This window comes from Spodoptera frugiperda, chromosome 30 (assembly GCF_023101765.2).
Source record: "Spodoptera frugiperda isolate SF20-4 chromosome 30, AGI-APGP_CSIRO_Sfru_2.0, whole genome shotgun sequence".
Classification (NCBI taxonomy): Eukaryota; Metazoa; Arthropoda; class Insecta; order Lepidoptera; family Noctuidae; genus Spodoptera; species Spodoptera frugiperda.
The window spans coordinates 9,625,134-9,640,948 of record NC_064241.1 but is presented as its reverse complement, the minus strand read 5'-3'; the positions used below and the strand labels follow the sequence as shown (position 1 = coordinate 9,640,948).

The 15,815-nt window shown below is 35.7% G+C and overlaps 3 protein-coding genes across 3 annotated transcripts in view; 2 read left to right on the top strand and 1 right to left on the bottom strand.

The window, feature by feature from the left end:
- Nucleotides 1-53: 53 nt before the first annotated feature.
- Nucleotides 54-15,815, bottom strand: part of LOC118270083 (transmembrane protease serine 9-like) — a 56,775-nt gene continuing 41,013 nt past the window's right edge. The window contains exons 24-38 of the mRNA XM_050707161.1: nucleotides 14,365-14,467; nucleotides 13,077-13,239; nucleotides 12,541-12,746; nucleotides 11,428-11,633; nucleotides 11,098-11,131; nucleotides 10,598-10,716; nucleotides 7,539-7,700; nucleotides 2,009-2,149; nucleotides 1,722-1,752; nucleotides 1,479-1,644; nucleotides 984-1,189; nucleotides 667-869; nucleotides 401-467; nucleotides 262-306; nucleotides 54-179 (exon numbers count right to left, since the gene is read on the bottom strand). Of these exons, the coding sequence (XP_050563118.1) occupies nucleotides 106-179; nucleotides 262-306; nucleotides 401-467; nucleotides 667-869; nucleotides 984-1,189; nucleotides 1,479-1,644; nucleotides 1,722-1,752; nucleotides 2,009-2,149; nucleotides 7,539-7,700; nucleotides 10,598-10,716; nucleotides 11,098-11,131; nucleotides 11,428-11,633; nucleotides 12,541-12,746; nucleotides 13,077-13,239; nucleotides 14,365-14,467 (1,926 nt within the window). The 3' untranslated portion in view covers nucleotides 54-105. The remainder of the gene's footprint in view (nucleotides 180-261; nucleotides 307-400; nucleotides 468-666; nucleotides 870-983; nucleotides 1,190-1,478; nucleotides 1,645-1,721; nucleotides 1,753-2,008; nucleotides 2,150-7,538; nucleotides 7,701-10,597; nucleotides 10,717-11,097; nucleotides 11,132-11,427; nucleotides 11,634-12,540; nucleotides 12,747-13,076; nucleotides 13,240-14,364; nucleotides 14,468-15,815) is intronic.
- LOC118269923 (acyl-CoA Delta-9 desaturase-like) lies at nucleotides 2,586-4,590 on the top strand. The gene is made up of 4 exons (XM_050707015.1): nucleotides 2,586-2,953; nucleotides 3,135-3,265; nucleotides 4,126-4,303; nucleotides 4,453-4,590. Exons 1-4 carry the CDS (start codon nucleotides 2,710-2,712, stop codon nucleotides 4,461-4,463), a joined length of 564 nt encoding a protein of 187 aa, XP_050562972.1. The 5' UTR covers nucleotides 2,586-2,709; the 3' UTR covers nucleotides 4,464-4,590.
- Nucleotides 6,405-9,478, top strand: LOC118269922 (acyl-CoA Delta-9 desaturase-like). Its single transcript, XM_035585307.2, has 6 exons — nucleotides 6,405-6,708; nucleotides 6,801-6,931; nucleotides 7,557-7,762; nucleotides 7,991-8,176; nucleotides 8,539-8,734; nucleotides 9,075-9,478. Exons 1-6 carry the CDS (start codon nucleotides 6,465-6,467, stop codon nucleotides 9,300-9,302), a joined length of 1,191 nt encoding a protein of 396 aa, XP_035441200.2. The 5' UTR covers nucleotides 6,405-6,464; the 3' UTR covers nucleotides 9,303-9,478.

Here is a 15,815-nt window from a genome sequence, read left to right as displayed (position 1 = left end):
ATTGTTTGTTTATCAAGACGGGCTAGGATTATTACTTTTTCAGTTAAATAATATTATATTTTTCGATTTTTATTGTCCATCTTACAAAATGGTGACTTCTTAAAATTATACACAGTATGATCCATCTTCAGTCTGCTGCTTGATCCAGGAAATGTACTTCCCCACGATTGTGTAGACACCTAAACACGTAGATAAATGTTTTATTAATTTTGTAAAGATTTGAATAAAAATAAGAGAAAATAAGTTTCAAACACAAATTACCTGGATAATCTGGCATGGCACAGTCTATGCCCCAGGATACAATACCTAAAAAGTTAAACGTCATTAGTATGTCTTATCCTCGCGTTATGAAACAGTAGGGACGAATTTATAAACAAAAATTAAGTGTTTGAAAACATACCAACTTGATACCACTTTTTGTTGTATGATCTTCGATGAGTTGAAAATAATGGTCCGCCGCTGTCTCCCTAAAATTATAAGTGCGTTAAACTTATTACAATTATAAATTTTCTTTATTAAATTAATATTTTGTTTTGGCCTGCATTATAACAGTCAAATAAGCTATTTTTCTTTTTCAAATTACGTCAGTAGGTACTGACAGCCCCTTTCCTTCCTGGGATTCATCTCTCTCACCTCCACCGTTTAAAAAAATATTCAAATTATTACCTGACATGCGTCTTTCCCAAGACTGTAAGCGCACATCATAGTATCAATGACCAGATTGTCCTTGTATATTGCCGATTTCTTACATTTTTCACCGTCCACAATCTGTACTTTGGTTTCAAGCAAATATCTTGATGATGTCAATGCACCCTGTCTGGTTTTACCCCACCCAGCCACTGTTAAAGGCAAGTTTCTAAAGTCCATTGCTGAAAGCGAAAAAAGTGATTAATTTTATGCCTTAAATGGAACTTTAAAGATAAGATAGTGATTGAAACCCAACTCTTTAAGTTTCGTTACATAATTTCTACTTTTTTACTTACAATCCTCCGGCAGGCAAATCGGGCGAACTTTCTCTGAGAACTTGAGTCGGCTGTCGAGAGTCAGGACCGCTATGTCATTAATGTCCCGAACAGCATTGGAGGTGAAATGTGGATGTTTTACTCCATTCTCAACGCGCAGAGACACATAAGAAGTGTCGAGTCGGTCATGCATGCCCACGTAGACAGTCAAGTCACGGTAATGTATTCTAAAAAGAGTTAAAAGAAGTTAGAAAGTATTGTGGTAAACCTAAAAGCTTAAACGTTTTTCTATTGGACAAGCCCGCCACCACCTCCCATACCGCTGCAAAACTCCTGTAAGCCAGGATCTACTGTAGATCAGATACAACCATGAAAACACCGGAACACTGAAGTCCGGCGCGTCCCAGGGAAATAAACGAAACAAATCAAGAGATGTTTTAGAGGAAAAGAAAAAGAAAATGATAGTTTCTACTTCCCTCGGTGAATTTAATTTTAAATAATATAAAATTTTCCTACCCAAAAGTGATGCAGTGGCCCGCTGTCAATATGTGCAGGTCTGTGATGATAGCCCCTCCACAGTGCAGTTTCGGCCCTAACATGAGCGACACCAGCCATGGGTACGCGTGTGGTTGCACCGTGGTACCGCCCACTATACGCCGGTTATGGCCGGCGATACCGCACTCTAAAAAAGTAAAAAATATATATATGTTCAACAATATCATGACTGTAACAATCCATATTGTATTAAAAATAACTTACCGCATGACGTATTTACTTTTGCTGCGTTTGCCTAAAAGTAAAAATTAACAAAATATGAAATATCCACTATTCTGCTTTATAAAATAAACTTACTAACTTTACTAACTAAACTTTTATTCGGGATTTACGATTTCCGTAGCGATTCCCGTGTTCGTGAAGTCTCAACAACATTTGTTTTTTCAAAATTGGAAAAATTATAAAACTAAATACATTTTCTTAGTTTTTTTCTGCAAAGAATAATTTTAATTGTGTCAATAATGTTCTAAAATCAATATAAAGTAACTCACCCAACTGACTACAACACAAAGTACGAACCATATCTTTATCATTTTATGGGCGTACTTAATACCAGGTAAACAGTTGGCAAAAATTCCATCATCATCGGCATCGGTGGAATGGTTTCTTCGACAATAAATTGTAATAGGAAATATATAAGAAATTAATTAAATTTCTGTTTGGGTATCGAAGTTCAATCGTGCGTAGATTACGACGGAGACATAATTGCGTTTTCCTTTTTTCATAATACACACGCAGCGCAGCAGAATAAAAACTTTATAATTAATATTGGTATGATTATTATATCACCATGCTGTAATAATATATGGAATAATAAAACTAATAATATAAGAAATTTACTGTAAATGAAAAAAAAATTAAACAAATATGGAAATAAAAGGATTTTTCAAAGCTACAAAGATTTGTTTTTATTTAAAGGAGACTTGGTTTTTTTTTAGATTTTGTCTATCACTAATTTCCCAATTTCCAACCACCCTTACGGTTAATCAGCCCACCATTTTTGTAACTAAATCATTCAATATATTCCCTTTGCCTCACCTATCAAAACACAATTTTAAGGCTAATAATGCGCCTTTGTTCATAATCCTTAGAAACTGCAATTACCTACTATTTGCGTAACCTTGAGAGAACAGCTTATAAAAGAAGGCTCTTTCTAGCATTTCATTATTAAAATGATCGTCGCGTGTTAAAAATGAAAGAAAAATATTTAGAAGACAGTCCAACGAAAGTGTTCAACAATATTGAAAAGACTACGTGCCCAGTTATTGAAAATGTAGATAAGATCCCAACAATAAAATATATAGCAACTGATTACTCGTACAAACACCAAATCGTTTGGAAAAATGTGATAGGATTTGTCTTACTACACGTGTTTGCATTGTGGGGTTTAGTTTTAATATTCACTGGAATGGCTTTATGGAAAACCAGTATATGGGGTAAGTGGCAAAATTACAATTATAAGTATTGTTTAATGATCACTACAGGCGAACCGAATGTGGTATGCAAATACATAATTGCAGGCTCACTAATTACCGTTATGACTTATGTCATCGCAAAATTATTTCTTTATTTTATTCATGTACACGAGTTCTTTATGTTTTTGTCGTGCCATTTCAGCCTTATGCGTTTTGTACATTGGCTCCGAAGGTGTAACTATTGGAGCTCATAGATGCTTTGCTCACAGATCATTCAAAGCCACGCCTCTTTTGAGAGCAGTTATGGTCATCACGCAGACGCTTGCGGGGCAGGTAAACTGGTATAATATTTATCTTTCTGTAATTAACCTACATTTATATCATTCCTTTTATTTCCAAAAGTCCCTTACAAACTCCTCCTGTTGTGGACTAACCAGCGGGTTTACCGGGGCTCCGGTTCGAAAAGCAGTAGTAGGAATGGGGTGGTTTAGAGTCAGTCAAAGTCTGACATTCCTCTCGCATCGCCCAAGTCGGGAGAAGTCATTGGATGATTTCCCCCTTTTTAAAAAAAGGTCAATGTATGTGCTTATATGTATCTGAAACACATTGCATTAATTGCTTATACGCAGGATGCATTTAAGAAAATCGATGCAATCCATTAAAACAAGTCAACTTCATCACATTAATCTCGTAGCCAAGAGGAGATAAGGCCAGCCGCCAGTCAGCGAAAATTAATTTGTTTTTATAAAATTGCAAATTGTGTAACTGTGGTTTGTGGCTTTTTATTCGTTTAATAGCCTGGCATTTCATTGCATTAATTTATTATGACGGTATTTATACAGTGAGGTACAAATATTTTATTTTGCAAACCTACGTAGGCTGCGAAGTTTGTTAGTTCCTATGAAATATGAAGCCCAAATTCTGACCACTGACTTAACTAAAAACGTAATCAGAATTGCTCTTGATAAGCTGTAGAAGACAGGCTGCAGTCACTTTTTGTATAATACTATTCCTATATGCAAAATCTGGCACTCATTCAAGACCCCAACCTACATTGCCCGACCAGGGCCCGACATAATTAACAGATGATTAACAGTTGCATTTGTAACTACAAAACTTTCTTCCTTTCTAGGTTTATCTTATCTTACGTTATATTTTATGGTACTGCATGCATTCTTTAACTGTTTTCATAGAATTCTGTGTACACCTGGTGTCGTGACCACCGGCTCCATCATCGTTACTCTGACACGGATGCCGACCCTCACAACTCCAAGCGTGGCTTCTTCTTCTGCCACATCGGCTGGCTCATGCATAAGAAGCATCCCTACGTCAAAGAATTTGGCAGGAACATTGACATGAGTGATTTGCAAGGTGATTGGATGGTGATGTTTCAGAAAAAGTAATTTTAAAATCATCAAACAGTTTAGGAGCTATTTTATTAATCCATATTAACAGTTCTATATTGTGTTTGAAGATATTATTTGAATTCTTTATTCGTAAAATCATGTTCAATATTTCAGGTATTACATAATTTTATACCTAGTGTTGGCAATATTGGTCCCAGTTTGGGTCCCAGTGCACTACTTCGGTGAGACTTGGTGGAACTCTTTATTCGTGAGCTACTTTGCTCGCTACGTCTGCCAGTTGCATGGTACATGGTGTGTTAATAGTGTCGCACATCTCTACGGCACTAGACCATATGATAAGTAAGTATGTACCTAAATCACTACCTAATTTACTGAGATACCAAAAATCATCGATTTCTTTGTAAAAGAAATGCATACAGCTGTAGTTCGTCAATTATATCAAAATCTAATTCATACTATTTCAGTTGAACTTAGAATCTTGAACTTTGCAGAAACTTGCAACCAGTGGAATCATGGTTCGTGTCTTTTTTAAGTCTGGGTGAAGGTTGGCACAACTATCACCACGCGTTCCCTTGGGACTATAAGGCAGCTGAGCTGACCATGCATTTCAATCTGTCTGCCAGTATCATTAGATTCCTTGCCAGGATTGGATTGGCTTATGAGTTAAAATCTGCATCTACAGATATGGTGAGATTACCTGTTATTGTTTAGGGACATATTCATAAAATAATCTTGCCTCCAGTAATATAGAGTCATCATACTTACTCAGCATCATTTAATCACATTTTTTTTTTTCTTTCATATTACTTTCATACATGTGTCTTTCCTCAAATCATCCTTCAATCCAAAATCCCTATCAACACCTTATTTGAAAAGTACTTTTTTTAGGGATACAACTACTACACAGCTTACAAGATGTTTTATTATATTAGGTAGCCAGTCGCGTATTAAGGACAGGAGACGGCAGTCACTACAAGATGGGTACGGAAGAAGCACGCGCGGCGGTGACCGCGTGGGGTCCGCTACACCCACTCAACCCGACCTACAACACCACACTCAAGGCACCAGACGCCATCCTCAAACCTGGAGGACAACCACTGTGCTGTTAAATTAATACCGACATTGACAGAAAAGAAAGTCTGAATATAGTAATTATCATAATCATACTCGAAATTTTTAAATGATATATGCTCGATTTTCCGTTGTTCTAAATATTAAAGAGTATATTTTCAGAGTTCATAAAATGAAATAGTAAATCACGTAAGCCAAACAAACAGCTTAGCGTATCTCCGATAATGAGATACTGAGAGGCAAGGTCATTACAATATGCAAATATTTTCATTAAACCGAAATCTAGCTCAACGAACAATGTCACACGTAATTAACATAAAACAACAATAGTTCAAGTTCTGTGCTCTATTGCAACAATGAGTAAATTGTTTCATATTAACAATGTAAATCATTGTTGGTTGAAATACACAAACAATTTGAAACACCATTAATAGCCAAAAATGTTAATATTCAAAACGATGAAATATAATTAAAACCAGATAGCCAAAGGTTCGACACGTAGGTATCACATCTCTGAATAGGTTTTAAAGATTCTTTGTTATCATCAAACACAATTTTCGACTTTGATTGAATTTACTTTAGTAAGAATATAGAACGACATCGTAAAGCCAATTACAAGAATGAAAAAAATAAAGATGAAGCCTAATTCTAAATTCAAAAATACTTACCAAAATCTAATATACCTGTATAAACCACAAAACATCAAACACACACCAACAATCTTTTTAGCTCATGAAAATTTACAGCCATATGAGCCGTTAAACGTCAATTTTAAAAATAATAAAATACCCACACCTCCCTAGAACTAGACCAAACATCTGAACAGTGCTCTGTGCATCTGAACTTGATGATAGGCATCAACTATTGAAATCCAATCAATCTCATCAGCCATATACTAACTATACGAGACAACAATATAAGAATGTCGTAATACATTTTACATACAAAGAGGAGTTCAAGTTCGTTCAATTGCTCAAACATTATTATCGTCAAACAAGGTTTTTACTATACCTTTTATAAATAGTGACCATAATTAATTGGATCAGTATCGAGTTGGTGAGTTACCAGTAAGGGTCTAAGAAAACTAAGAAAAAATGACTGCAGCAAACATGGAAACCAAAACTCCATCAAGCAACGACCTGAAGAATCCAATGAAAGATGGAAATGTAAATAAAGAAGAAACTATGGAAATTCCTAAAGTCATTGGAACTGATTATAGTTATAAACATACGATTGTTTGGAAGAATGCTATCGGATTCTTGATAATGCATATCCTTGCTCTTTGGGGCGTTGGTCTACTGTTCGCGGGCTATATGAAATGGCAGAGCTTAGTATGGAGTAAGTATAGTAATGTATATTACTATACATATGTAAATGTAAATTATAAATTCGTATGTAAGAATACAATTTAATTTCATCTTTTATTTCAGCGTTTTTCATCGCTTTCCTGTCTACTGAAGGAGTAACAATCGGAGCCCACCGATTCTACACACACAAATCGTTTAAAGCAACTCCGTTCCTGAAAGCTATATTTTTACTATGCCAAACTATTGCTGGACAGGTAATCATTACAAATAATTTTTATTAACATTATCACTTTTGATATTTCCCATTAACTCTCAACCCCTAAACAGAAGTTTTCCAATTTTATTAATTTTCTCTTGGTCTCGATTAAGTACTGTGTTCTATGTAACGAAACACTGAGTCCAATTAAAGTTTTAAAAGATCTAATTAAATCTATATATTAATACGTGATGCAAAAACGTTTGGACCGCTTTTTAACGAAAATTGCGCGGACGTGAGGAGCATAAAATTTGGTATTCATGCTTAAAGTTTATGTGTAGGAGAAGTTCAGAACGCTAATATTATTTCAAAAATAATGCTTATAAAGTACATTAAATCATTAAATAAAACATTACACACACATGCATAGTATCTGATCGTATTTGACAAAACGTCAAAATCGATAGACATTGCGATGATATTGACGTCTCATATGAATAGAGTTTTATAAAAGAGTTTGTTTGAGTTACGGAGGTAAATAAAAATTATCCTTGAACGTATGTTAAGTGGTATTGTAAATTAAATCGTATATGGTTGAATTTCAACCACTAGGCGACAACTAGTTCTATAATAAATATGTTTTCACCATCTGTTACACCATTTACGTTACTATTGATTTCCAGAATTCCATGTTCATCTGGTGTCGTGACCACCGTCTCCACCACCGCTACTCGGACACTGACGGCGACCCTCACAACTCCAAGCGTGGCTTCTTCTTCTGCCACATCGGCTGGCTCATGCATAAGAAGCACCCCTACGTTATCGAACTGGGCAGGAAGATTGACATGAGTGACTTGCAAGCTGATTGGATGGTGATGTTCCAAAAGAAGTATGTTACAATTCCTAATTATGTTATTCATGTGCCGATTTTACTTGTATATTGGTCGTGTGGTGTTACCTCCTCTAAACATCTGCCCTAGATTTGTATAAATGAGTTTTAAATCTATAAAATCCAGTAAACGTTTCTGGCTTTTTGGGAGTTTCATTATCAATTCATCAAGAGACTTCTCTTACTTATGAGAGCTTACTTAACTCTACATTTTTCTTCTCTTTTCAGGTATTACTATCACCTATATTTCTTATTGGCCTTCTTGATACCTGTGTGGGTGCCAGTACATTTCTTCGGTGAACCTGTATTACATTCCATTTTGGTTGTCTATTTCGCCCGCTACGTGTTACAATTGAATGGAACTTGGTTGGTTAACAGTGCTGCTCATCTTTATGGAACTAGACCTTATGATGCGTAAGTATTTACTTGATTATCAGTATCTTAGTCATAATATCCAATTAAATTATTCCGATTTTGTGACATTTAGTTATGTATCAATGGAATTCATAAATCTACTCCTCACGAAGTTTCATGTCAGACTTTTATGTCATGGTGAAACTTTTCTGACGTAGTTCTAATCACGTGCCTATATTAGTTAAGAGGGCATAATAATAATGTACCTTTATTAAGTGATACTTTATATTCGTACAAACCTAATGTTTAACAAATAATACATTAACCGAATATAATAATAATGTATATTATATGTATTATGTATAATGATACGTTATTTTCCTACAGCACTAATGTTTAACAAATAATACTTACATTTCCAGAAAACTGCAGCCAGTGGAATCATGGTTCGTGTCCTTTATAAGTCTGGGCGAGGGTTGGCACAACTACCACCACGCGTTCCCCTGGGACTACAAGGCAGCTGAGCTGACCATGCATTTCAACCAATCTGCTAGCATCATACGATTCTTCGAGAGGATTGGATTGGCTTATGATCTAAAAACTGCTTCACCTGAACTGGTAAGTTTTTGTTGATTTTACTGAACCATTTATAAAATAGGATTAATTGGTCTGAAAGTCGTTAAATTATAAAACAGTGGCTAAATAGTTATTGTCTATTTTGAACCGACGACGTAGGAAAATAAGGTATTACTATTACCTTTATTAACATCAAATTCAACAAAGTTACAATTAGCGAGTAGATGCAAAAATTTTTTTCGAACTCCTTAATATATGGGAATTCCATAAAACTCCTCAATTCCAGCATTCCTATCAGTAAAAAGTAAATAGGATAATAATAAAACTATGTTAAATATGAAAAGTACCATCTACAATAACTTTATCCATGTCCACAAAACAGGTAACAAACAGGATCATAAGGACAGGAGACGGCAGTCACTACAAGATGGGTACGGAAGAAGCACGCGCGGCGGTGACAGCGTGGGGTCCGCTACACCCACTCAACCCGACCTACAACACCACACTCAAGGCACCAGACGCCATCCTCAAACCAGAAGGACTACCACTCTACCACGAAAAGGACACTCTCAATCTCACTGTCATACAGAAAAACTCCAGACGCGGTTGATTACTGTCAAAAGTGTCAAATGTCAGCTTATGTCAAAGTATTCGTTACTTTTTAGTCTATGTTTTAAGCTAAATGATTATTATGTTTGTGAATTAATCGATTATTCCATGTTAAGATTAGGCTTACTTAAGTAGGTACCTACTGATTAAATATACAATTTCGTTTTTACAAAATTATATGTGTTTTGATTATCAAGTACCTAAGGGTAAAGTTATAAATGTATTTTTGTGTCTTTGGAAAAGTTGGTTCTAGTTGGACGATTATTAGGAATTTGATATGTCTTCGTGGCTCGGAGATTTAAGATGCTTGCTCTCATGCATGAGGGTTCGAAACCTACCAACGGCAAGGACCAATGTGACTTTTTCCGAGCATATAGCTTGGAATAAGTTCAAATCTCCGTGCGAGTGCATTTTAACTCGGTTATTCTCATCGAGCCATTTAATGTTTTTCATTTCAATTAGAATAGTAAGTAGGTATCTATTTCCTAACTTAAATTACCTAAATTATTGTTAATTTTCATATAAACATCGTCGTACCACATTGATCTGGTAAATGCATGTGTACACTTAGATGATTCATTCTTATATTTCTAGATTTAGACACGCGTATACAATAAATACCATGGGCATTGCTATAAAACAATTTGATTCATATAATTTTCTATGGTATGCATATATAAGTAGTATTAAACCTCATTGCTTTGTTAGCAATAAACATAACGAGCTAACAAATTGCCTATTATGCAAATTACTTAGAATTTGTTCGTTGATCCAATTTTGCGATTTGACACACATTAGTCGAGCTGGTTAGTATGAAACATCCCTCAAATTGTGTATTAAATTAATCGATTTGTTCACACGCTTTTAATAGGTCGATCCACCCCTTTATACTGAAATGAACTAAATTTTAAGTTTTATAGATAGGCACAGAACTAAAAAAATTGAGTAGCCGTATTATGTAATAACGATAAAAAAGATAAAAAGAATATATTCAATTGTTATAAATGTTCGGAATTCAAACATACCGAAACTTCTCGAACATGTCAATGTCATTGTCAACAGAGGCGCCACTAGCGGCGCAGAGGGAAAACGATCGCGGTCGGCTATTCTACACTATTCACCCGATCACCTGTGAGCACGTACGCGTCACGCGCCGTATAACATATTTTTCTTCATTAATTTCTGTTACAGTTCTTATATTATAAAGTCTACGAATTTCTCCTCAACAATAAATATTATAACTAACTACAAAATAATAATAATCTCAAATCAAAAATAAATAGAAGATTAAATTCATTCAGTACAAAAACATCCCGAGGTGGCAATACTTCGGATCCAGTCGACGTATTTCGTGACGCGGGTATAGACACCCGGGTAGCCTGGACGACCACATCCTATGCCCCAGGAGACTACACCTGTGAACAAATTTATTAACAAAACAAATTAAGATGAATGACCTATTACTAATGCTTCTCTACTACTCTTTGTGTGATCCAAAAATTTGTTTCGGGTCTACCAATGTATGTGTTGAACCCTATGTTTGTAAATCACCCGCGACCTAGTTGAAAATCAGACGTGGGGTTGTTCATATCCTCTTTAGTGTCATGACGAAGAACAATTTAGGGCACATAAAAACGTTGTCTCCCTGTACTAGAATAATGTCGTAATGATAATACTGAGTATTTACTACTAAAGCGAGTTGACTCTCATCATCATCATATGTGATACCTATAATAATTTTATAATGAGTTGAGTAGCTGCTTCGGCGCAATTATTTTAACCCTTCTTACTCTTACCTAGTTGATCATGTAGCGTTTGTGTTCCTCTCAGCTGAAAGTGGACCTTGTCCTCAATAAATGCGCTATCCAACATAAATAAAAGTTATAAAATTAGAAATAGTTATGGTTCCGGAGATTACGCTCCAAACAAACAAACAAACATGTACACTGGCAGTAATGCCATTAATGCTAATTACAAGACGTTGTTCATAAGGCCGTAAAAATAACAAATGCACGCACCAAACACGCTGCTCATAATAAGAGTCCCGTTATAACTTGAAACTAGTAGAGCTTTACTCAATTAATTCACGTAACTAAATAAAGTTTCTAGATTTGGATTAAACGTACCTGACAAGTATCCTTTTTCCCTATTTCTGGGTATCCAGCACACAGCATGCCATCACCAATCATTTGTGAAGTATAGTTGGCGTTCTTGCAAGCTTCGTTGCTTAGTATGGGGAGGTCCACTTCTTGGAGGTAGCAGGAGTGGTTCTTACCCTCAGCCACGGTGCCCCATCCGGCGGCCATTGCTTTAACTCCTTCGTATGTTTTGTCTGAAAGTCATTGGCCACACTTTCGTAAAATTACCTAGTAACAAAATATTGTTTAACCTCTCGCGTATAAGACAACAATAGAAATCACGTTGTGTCTCGCGTGGATCCACGTTCCGGCACACGAAGGGTTAAAAGTAAAAGTTAAGCAAGTTTAGATTTATGGCCAGCGAGAAGTGTATCTGTAAACTTACATTCAATAAATAAAAAAAGTGTCGCCGATGAAGATGATAAAGATTTGTGATGCATTTTCTTTTTGCTTACAATAATAAAACTAACATAAGTCATCGATTTCTCAAAGCTATTAAATCACTTTCTAGACTATCTTTTATGTTAATTTTGTATATAAGAATATAATTCAAAGAAATGTCATAAATAAAGGTGAATCTGAATATAAAATTGTTTAGAATTTGTGAAATAACCGTAAGCAATTAACAAGTTTTGTATTAGCTACTCCATGTAGAAGACAAAGGCCAATAAAATGTTAGATACAATACCTACAGTTTAAAACAAATAAACCATCATTCGAAAATTCCATAACACAATAGGACCGTTAAGTAAGACCTAGTGACAAAATATTATACAGCCATTTCTTGAAACGTTTCCAAAAAAAGAAAAGAATCGTATCACATCGAAAACGCACATTTTCCACACTTCTGCGCCTAAAAACCTATCATCAATTCCTCGTTTCAAATTAAGGCTGAACATAAAATATATTTTACACATCAACATCCTGAGATAATCTAGTCTACTCTTCTATCTAAGAGGGCTTTACCATAATTTCCCCTTGCATTAATAAAACATTGTAATCCCTCAGTCGGCGAAAATAGGTGATGACAAACATACCTAATATTTTACTACTACTTAATGCTACTGTTACTTGTATAATAAGAAACTGTTATTATACTACCATCATTTTTCGGCAAACAAACAGGCTTCACAGTATCTGTGACCTGCACTGGTTCGTTCAGCTTGAGGACGGCGATGTCATCCCGAAATGTGGCGAAGCTGAAGTTATGGGAGACCAACTCCACGACAAATCTGGTCACCGGTCGATGTGTAGTGTTACAGCGGTTGTGCTCACCCAGGGTCACTTTGATCATGAACCACATGAATCTGGAATATTAGAAGTAGAAAAATAAAATGAAAACACTTTATCAATTACAAAATATCAGGGTGCTTTTTTAAAGATGTGCTAAGCTACGTTGCACTGATGGAAACGAACTCAGCTAAGCTATGTTTTTTATATGGAAAGATGCGTGCTATGGATGCGTGTTATAGATGCGTGCTATGGATGTGTGCCATGGATGGCTTCCCTACATAGCTTAGTATCAGTGAAAACCGTCACATACTTTCACAGCTTAGCTATTAAATCTTCGTAACATAAATAAATAACAGTTACATATAGCACAGCTCTGGTGGAAAAGCTTATTTAGCCTTACATACGTCTTAACACAATGAGCAGCAGTGAGAACGTATCTGTCGTTGATGAGTGAGGCGCCGCAGTAGAACTTGTTGTTGAGAGACAGCCGGGCCACCCAGGGGAACTCGTTCACAGCCGTCTCCACCCCACCGACTATTCGCGAAGCTTCATTTCTTTCTCCACAACCTGATGGAAACCGAATAGGTGATGGGTACAATAGTAACAATATGTTTAGAGGATGCTAAATGCTAACATTTAGCATCCTCTAAACATTAAGCTCTAAAGCTTAATGTTGAAAACGTTTATCTTAAATCTGCCAACAAATAATCTTAAGATAACTTGAGCCATATGGCTCCCAGGAGCGAGGATAGTCTCGAGTGAGTGATGGTGACAGGGAAGGTGATAAGAAACCGAGAGGGCGAAGTCCGAATGTCGGACTAGATATCCGACAGGTGGATATCCCAGTCAATAAAGTATTACCCCGGACCACTGACTGCGACTGATGGAGACTGTCTACTGAGTCACGATCCTCAGTAATGAGGTAACCAAAGTGAAGAGAAGTGATAGAAAGTGTGGGACAGCTTTCAAACTTAAAAATTTGTTAGGTTATTGAGAGCAGTCATTAGCAAACCTCGTTACCGTCACATTTATTCTGGGCCACGCATAATAGCATCGGTCACGATAAAATATGCTAACTACATTAATTAACTAAGTCTTATCGACTATTAATCAAATGTTGACTATACTTTAATTGCTTAACGCTTTAATAACGAAGTTTCTAAAGCATATCCAACGGTATTATTTCCTTTGCTTTAGAGACCTCGATCTTTTGTGGCTATAGAGACCAAAAAGAGTCCTTGAATTCCTAGCTTGTGGGTAAAAAGCACTAGCAGTTAAGAAACCAGTCCTTATCATAGTCGTAAGCTGATTAGGCATCATATAATTATGCCGTTACTAATCCCTCAGTGGCTATTTTAATTAGACAAAATGTCGCACCCTCTAACACACTTATATTATCAAAGAATAAAATGTATCTGAATCTGAATGAGGCTGATAAAGCATGCATGCATAAGGGTTTTAATCCACCTATGTACAGTATTATAAATATTTTTGTAATAAGTAACGTGAGACATACTAAATTAATTACTACTAGCCTATCCTACTGACTGGGTAGGCAGCGCGACGTCGCCGCGCTTGAGCACGCTGCTCATGATGAAGCGTCCCTCTGTGACTTGAAACTAAACTTAGAGCTTTTCTCCATTAAATCGTGATTTTTTATTTAATTTAGTATTATAAATAAATAATACTTACGACAGTTGCATTTTCGTGCATACTCGGTAGGTTCAGGCGCGGGTTCCGTCGTAGGTTCAGTTACAGATTCATTAACAGGTTCGGTATCATTCTCTGCTCCCACCTTGAATTATTTTCGTTTTATAGACCATTATTATTACTAGTGATGAACCCTAATTTACAACTTTGTTTTATTTCGTTTGTTATTAAACTTACCTACTCTGAGTATCCATCTACATGAGTATGTATGACTTTTGGCTTTATGTTGTTACTTTTAATAAAATAATTTGGTATCTAAAACTTTTACATTAAAGATGTTTCTTATCCTTAGTGATAAGTGTTAAGTATTAATGCATAGTTTATAGTGCAGCTTATTTATCTATAAATTATGGGCATTGCGAAGACAAATCCCATTTCCTAATATATAAAATTAAGTAACATAAAAAAAAATACTTTAAAACAATAAACACACGTAACTTACCACGACACTCGTGCACACTCCAATTATAATCACAAACACAATCTTCCACATAGCGCAAAAAATCAATTTTGAGCAAAATTCACAGTCTTCACTACGTATTTCTATGAATTCTAAGACTATTTTCGCAATATCAGGCTAGACGTGCATTTCCCGCAACGGGATGCTGTATACAGGAATGGGGACGATGTACTCCATCGAACCAGGGCCATAAACTTGAACTTGTATTTAGTATACACTAAGATATCTACATCATACTGGTACAGAGAACTAGACCAAAGCCGTTACTAGGTCATTTTACTTACCATTGCACTATCACATTGATACACACAACAAGGTAAGCTTTGTTTAAGAGCAATGTACTCTAAAACTTGCGATGTTTACATTTAAAATTGATTACGGATTTCTTGTTCCAATATTATCATAAAATTCAAACCAAAAGTATCAATATGAATATGAAGATACCGTACCGTTACTTGCGCATACGCATTGTATTAAGACATGATGTCATCAACTACACTTCGGATAAAAAGTAACAAAAAATCCTATAAGTCAATAAAGAACCGTTGCTATAGCAACAAACATATAATTAACTATTGAAATTAGCTATCAAACGCCATAAATATGATGAATAGGAAACAATTTATTTATGACTATAACTGTATTGATCAAAACTTTGCTAAAAGAAATAAAATAAAACTGCACGCTAATAAAATATAGTTTATTGCACTCCGCTGTCATCGTGGACATAGGGGAAGTCAGCTCAAAGCGGCCACCTTAACTTTGAGTTAAAAAAAAGCCATTGAACGAAAGATTTTTAAAGAGAATTTTATACTAGCTAGTCGAGAATTTATCGAATTTTTGTAATAGCCAATTGACATTTGCGTAAGTTGAATAATAATCATATGATTTGCAGATTACGAAAACTTGTCATAAAACCGCTTTGCCCGAGTGGTCGCCCAAAGCGGCCACGGGGGTAAGGGCAACGTGGCCA

Bases quoted from the DNA above. Each gene is read 5' to 3' on its own strand.
- LOC118269922 (XM_035585307.2), top strand. From the start codon at position 6,465: ATGACTGCAGCAAACATGGAAACCAAAACTCCATCAAGCAACGACCTG. The intron at 6,709-6,800 runs GTAAGTATAGTA...CTTTTATTTCAG, and splicing joins ATGGCAGAGCTTAGTATGGA to CGTTTTTCATCGCTTTCCTG. The intron at 6,932-7,556 runs GTAATCATTACA...ATTGATTTCCAG, and splicing joins GCCAAACTATTGCTGGACAG to AATTCCATGTTCATCTGGTG.
- LOC118269923 (XM_050707015.1), top strand. From the start codon at position 2,710: ATGAAAGAAAAATATTTAGAAGACAGTCCAACGAAAGTGTTCAACAAT. The intron at 2,954-3,134 runs GTAAGTGGCAAA...GTGCCATTTCAG, and splicing joins ATGGAAAACCAGTATATGGG to CCTTATGCGTTTTGTACATT. The intron at 3,266-4,125 runs GTAAACTGGTAT...CTGTTTTCATAG, and splicing joins CGCAGACGCTTGCGGGGCAG to AATTCTGTGTACACCTGGTG.